Raw genomic sequence first — 6,117 nt, forward strand, 5'->3', positions numbered from 1 at the left:
ATCCTCCCCCCCCCCCAACTCTTCCATCAGAGTCTCCAAGCTCCATCCACTGTTTGGCTGTGGGCATCTGCATCTGTCTGACTCAGCTGCTGGGTGGAGGCTCTCAGAGGACAGCTATGCTAGATTCCTGTCTGCAAGCATAACTAGAGGATCATTACTAGTGCCCATGGGATGGGTCTCTAGTTGGGTTCGTTATTGCTTGGCCATTCCCTTAATCTCTGCTCCATCCTCTATCCCTGAAGATGAACAGAACAGTTGTCAAGAGAAACAAAATTCTGCCATTATTATTCAGGGCAGCTCCCCAGCAGTAAGTGTGAGCTGCTCGTACCTGTGCCAGCGAATCCAATTTAAAAAGAGCTGTCTAAGGTCTGACTTTTTATTAGCACAACAGACTAGTAAGACATTAAGCCTTTAAAACAGAGAAGGTGAGTGCTTTCAGTTACTGCACAAAGTTTTAAGGTTTCGGTGTGCCTGCTGCATTAACATAGCTCAACAGTCCTTCTGTCCTTGGCAGCCTTAATTCCTGGGCTGGCTATCATTAGCATCTTTCTGGGGCAATATCACCAAAACAGTAATGTGTCATGAGTATTTTTTATTTTCATCAGCAACAACTTTGGCAAACTAGTCACTGAATTTCTTCTCTCTGGTTTTGTAATCAGCACATTTTCCACCATGAATCCAAAACAATAATAATAATATAATAATAATAATAATAATAACCCTGTGTGTTTTCTTAAACTCTTGCACAGTCACAGTCCCTTTCCATTTCTGTTTACTCAGGTAGGTGTACATAATAGCATCCCACTTACTGGCATATGCTACTGCAATGCAGACAGAACTACTCCCTTTGGTTTCTCAAGTCAGGGTTTCTCTATGTAGTTCTGGCTGTCCTGAAACTTGCTCTGAAGAGCAGGCTAGTCTCAAACACAGAGATTCACCTGCCTCTCCTCCTGAGTGCTGGGATTAAGGGTTTATGCCACCACTGCCTAACATCAGACCTACTTTTAAAACATAAGATACTCATCTCTGGCTCGACAGTCTGCCTTTGCCTTTCATTAACTTCTGCTCACCACTTTCATGACAGAACTTCCCCAGTTTATCTTGTTCTCAGGTCACATCTGCTGGCCAGTCACTTTAGCCCAACCCTTCTGTAGGGTGTTTCATACTCTGAAGGCTTGATTTTGGCACTACTGATTAACCTAGGTACTTTCTCTTTACCTATAAATTGTTACAGCTAAGGATATTCGCCAGGCTTTTTGACATTCCCAGCAGTAACTTTACACCAGAGTGCAGAAAATAAGCAAAAGCTAAGGAACCCCCCCAAAAAAACCCTTTGTGAGACATGATAGAAAAATTCCACTGCTGTGTGTGATCTACAAATACACTGTTTTATTATCCCTGTGAGCAGAGTGGAGTTGGGGAGACTGGACATGTATGGCAAAGATATATCCAAGATGATAGGGAATGGCCGAGCCTTTATCCCATAGGCGTCTGATTAAATAATATTATGTTCCTGCATTTTGACTGTGACCTGCCACATGAGATCAGATATAGAACTTTCCACTTACAATGTTCTATCAGCTTTTAACATTATTTCAGATTTTGGAATATTTTAGGGTTTGGATCTCTCTCTCTCTCTCTCTCTCTCTCTCTCTCTCTCTCCTCTTTGTCAAAAATTAAAACAGGATCCATGTTAATGCCAAAACACTATGCAGTCCTATGTTAAATGGAAACTGTTTCGTTGTCTTGAAAATGGGGTTTTTCTAATATTGAGAATTAAACCCATTGACTTGAGTATGCTAGACAAGCTATCTACTACTGAGCTATATCCCTGTCCCTTTTTTAAACTTTCTATTTTGAGACTGGAACGTGCTGTGCAGCCAGGCTAGCTGGAACTCAGCAGTTTGGGCTGGCCTTACCCTAGACATTCTCCCTCCCTCATCCTCCAGAGCAGATGGGATTACAAGCATGCACCACTACAGACATTACTGTTAAGCAAGTCGTATGAATGCCAAACAATATTCTTTTGATTGTCAGAAAATGGTATTAAACCTATTTCCTATTTTGCAGTCTCAACCTCTAAGAATTCCTAAGAAGCCGAGCAGAGTGGCTCAAGCCTGTCACCACAGACTGCTTTGAGTTTGAGAACAGTCTTAGATATAGATAAACCCTCTTGCAAAAAGAAGAGAGGAGAAGAGGAGGGTGGCAGGAAGAGGTAAGATCCTCTAGAGAGATTTGTTACAATTTCTTATTCTGCTCTAATCCCAGCACTTGGGAGGCAGAGGCAGACAGATCTCTGAGAGTTCCAGGCCAGCCTGTTCACAGAGTGAATTCCAGGTCATTCAGGGCTACTAGCGAGAGCCTGTCTCACAAACGAACAAACAAATCTCATTCTGGAACGCATCGCATCCCCAGAAATTCTGACTTAGGTCTAGAGTTGTCATTTTTAACATGTCCCTTTTTTATATGCAGCTAATTTGGTACTCAGCTGTTCTGTACATCCTAGGGAACCAGAGGACATGAAGATAGAGAAAAGTATACAGATTGGTACCAACCTTTGTATGCTGGAGCAGGTGGTGCTGTTGCCACTTTCCTGACTTTCGTTGTCACCGAGTTGTCAACATTAACAACCATTACTGGATGGTCAATATGACCTAGCATCTGGGCCTGGCCATTTATTTCTTCTGAGTGTTCCCACTGTTTCCTAATCCGCTCTTTAAGTTTTTCCAGTTTAATATCATGCTGTTGCCGCTTCGAAATGTCTAATCTTTGGGAATTACAGGCACTAGAGGATGGAGAAGAGTCAGACAGCAGCAACACTTTCGGATCAGCATCATGGTCCATGTGGTTAAGAGAAGGCTTTGAATGGTTCTCACTTCCTTTTGTTCTGTTAGGCATTTCATCCTCAGTTCTTACATGTACTCCCATTTTCATTAAACAGTCAGAACTGTGCAATGCATCAATTGCTGGTCCATCATTTAAAAATCTAACAACCGTATCACTGATGACAGAGGGTTGAGCACTCTCAAAATCACAGCAATGGATATTCCGGTCTTCCCGACTGACTACCATTTGCTTCCCACTCTCCGGCTTTTCCTCATGGATACAATAGACATGCTTTGACTCCAGATGACTGGGACTTAAGCTGAAAGGTGGACCATGGGTTTCCCTATGATAGAAACAAAAAACTAGAGTTAAGAACAAAAAATTCTGTAGACTCAAAAACTGCAGAAATTAGATATTAGGTATTCTCACCACAAATTAAGTGTGTTAGGTGACACATACATGAAAGAGCTTAATTACACAATCCTAAAATGAATACATGAATCAAGACATTATGTACACCACAAATCATTTTTACTTGCCAATAAAAAGAGCCTGAGTAACAGTAAAACAAAGCAGTCAAACTGAAACCAGTCTTACACTGAATAGAGAACCTGGAGTTAATAGCAAAAGCAAAACAACCAACAACAATTCCCTGCAAGTCTGAAAAAGGAAAACCAGGGCTTAACGCTACACGTCCATAATCCAAGCTGCTGGAGAGTCTGAGGCAAGAGAGTCACAAGTTCAAAGCCAGTTTGGGAAAGTTAACAAGTCCCAAAAAGCAGGCAGACAGACAGACAGACAGACTGATTTTTTGTTTTGTTTTGTTTTAAAGGTCTAGATCTGCTAGAGAATATGAGGTAGAAAGATTGTAAGTACAAAACCAGTCTGGGGAACTTAACAATACCCTGTCTCAAAAAGTAAGCAAGTAAATATTATTAAAAGATCTGGTGTGCAAGAAGTCCTAAAAACTTTTTTGTAAAGTGAACCTTCTCATAACCAGAGAAATGTATGCAGCTTTAAAACTACATAAAACTCAAGAGTATGCAGACTCTCACACAAAGTCTATAGTCTTTGCTTACAAAAATACTAGCAGAAGTTTTCCTTCTCAGCCAATTTTAATTTACATACTATTCTAAAAGTTCTTTAAAGAAGTCTGTTTAAAAGAAGGTTAATGAAGACAAATAAAACTCAGCTGTATGGCCTAGGCAGCCATCAATGGGATGAGAGGCCCGTGGTCTTGCAAAGTTCATATGCCCCAAATACAGGAGAATGCCAGAGCCAGGAAGTGGGAGTGGGTAAGTTGGGGAGCAGGATGGGGGGAAGAGTATAAGGGATTTTTGGGATAGCATTTGAAATGTAAATGAATAAAATATCTATAAAAATAGATAGATAGATAGATAGATAGATAGATAGATAGATAGATAGATAGATAAACTCAGCTGTAAACACGACATGAAGGAGAAAGTATATCCACTACATGTACAGCAGTTTGGACCTGAAACATATGAAACAGTAGCTTATTTATCTTCTTCAGTGTGTGACTACTAAAAACATGTAAGTAACACTGTACTTCACACTAACAATTCTATTATATAGCCTAATCTAGAGCATTACACATAAAAACATAAACCCTAAGTGCCTCAGAAACCCTTAAAACTATAACCTTATTCAACCTGGTTCTTACATCTATTATGAGCATATAAACATGCACTTTTCTACAGAGCTAGTCTACAGCGTTGCTCACAGTCTCATTGGGACCTACGGCCTCCACATCTTTAAAGCCTGTCCACAGTGGTCAACTGCTGAACAAAACAAAGCTGAGAAATGAGTCCTATGGCTGTCATCAGATATGAAGACTAAATGCAATTATGTTCACTATCTTCACTAGTATTCAACAATTCAGCTTTAAAAAATTAGGTATAAAATTAGAACATAGAATAAAATAACACCAAAAAGGGATAAGAAAACTGAAATACCTCAATGATTAAGATTATTAAGGTATATTTACTGAATATGTACAGGGTCTTCACTACATTTTAGCTGTTTAAAATATTTTAATTTTCTTAATAAAATATTGGTAAAAATACTCATTAACATTTAGCACACGGCAAAGCACTAGCCAGTCCCTGCTTTGAGAAGATCAGATTCACACCTTCAATAGATAACCATGAACCAAAATGTGATATGAAAATGCTACAATGGAAATATCTAGTACTATAGAAGGACAGATCAATCTGTCTTGGAAAATGAAGTATTGTGGTTTCAATAGAAAATGTTCCCATAAGCTCTTATATTAAATGTTTGGTTCCTCAATGACAGCACTGTTGTGTAAGGTTGTGTATACCTAAGAAGGTGTGGCCTAACTAGAGGAAGTATGTCACCAGTGGATGTGCTTGATAGTTTGCCAGGGGCATCTCTCACTCATTAATTCATATCGTCTGTCTCTGACTCTATCCCTCTTCCTGCTTCTCATAGGTGAATACGCCCCTCTTCCATGTGCTCCCACCACCAGGATGCTCAAGCATGGTCTAGCCAGCCATGGACTGTGCCCTCTGAAATCATGAGTATAAATACACTGTTCTCTATTGCAGGACACTTCACCATCACATTGTGAACCACAAGATGGTATTTCTAGTTGTGGTGTGGCTCACCCTTAGCTCACACCTTTAATCCCTCTGGATGGAATATAGACATGCCTTAGTATACACTTTTAATCCCAAAAACTGAGGGTAAAATTAGTTTGGAGAAGGAATCACCCATGTTTGAAAGCAATGTCTAATTGAAAGGCAGATTGGTATAAGACAAATTGGTACCAGCATAGTGGAGTATTCCTGTGACAACCTGACCATGTTTTGGGGAGTTGATTAACAAGATACCAGAACTACTAAAGCAAAAACTTTGCATTACTGGGACTACTGATGCTGGTTAGCTGGAGCTAAGAAATTAGCGGTGATTAAGAGACCAGCATCATTGAGGTGAAATCTTCTGGGAAGTGTTTTACAAAGGGCAGGGCTGGAGAAGTGACCCAAGCCCTTGGAGGAGTGCAGAAGATCATGAGTTGCCCAGACATTGGATGGTTGGAGTTTGATTTTGCTTTTGATTTTGACTGTGCCCTGATATTTTTCCCTCTTGAAGGAAGAAAGTATTTTAGTGGAGCCCACAGTTAAGAGATTTTGAATTTTAAAAGATATTGGAGCTGGGTGGTGGTGGCACACACCTTTAATCCCAGCACTTGGGAGGCAGAGGCAGGCGGATTTCTGAGTTCGAGGCCAGTCTGGTCTACAGAGTGAG

At 40.3% G+C, this 6,117-nt stretch overlaps 1 protein-coding gene across 5 annotated transcripts in view; it reads right to left on the minus strand.

The window, feature by feature from the left end:
- Window positions 1-6,117, minus strand: part of Cep350 (centrosomal protein 350) — a 132,764-nt gene that overhangs the window by 108,998 nt on the left and 17,649 nt on the right. For all 5 annotated transcript variants that reach the window (XM_029538209.1, XM_029538206.1, XM_029538207.1 and 2 more), the window contains exon 6: window positions 2,556-3,169. In XM_029538209.1, coding sequence (XP_029394069.1) covers window positions 2,556-3,169 — 614 coding nt within the window. The remainder of the gene's footprint in view (window positions 1-2,555; window positions 3,170-6,117) is intronic.

This window comes from Mus pahari, chromosome 5 (genome assembly GCF_900095145.1).
Source record: "Mus pahari chromosome 5, PAHARI_EIJ_v1.1, whole genome shotgun sequence".
NCBI classification, from domain to species: domain Eukaryota; kingdom Metazoa; phylum Chordata; class Mammalia; order Rodentia; family Muridae; genus Mus; species Mus pahari.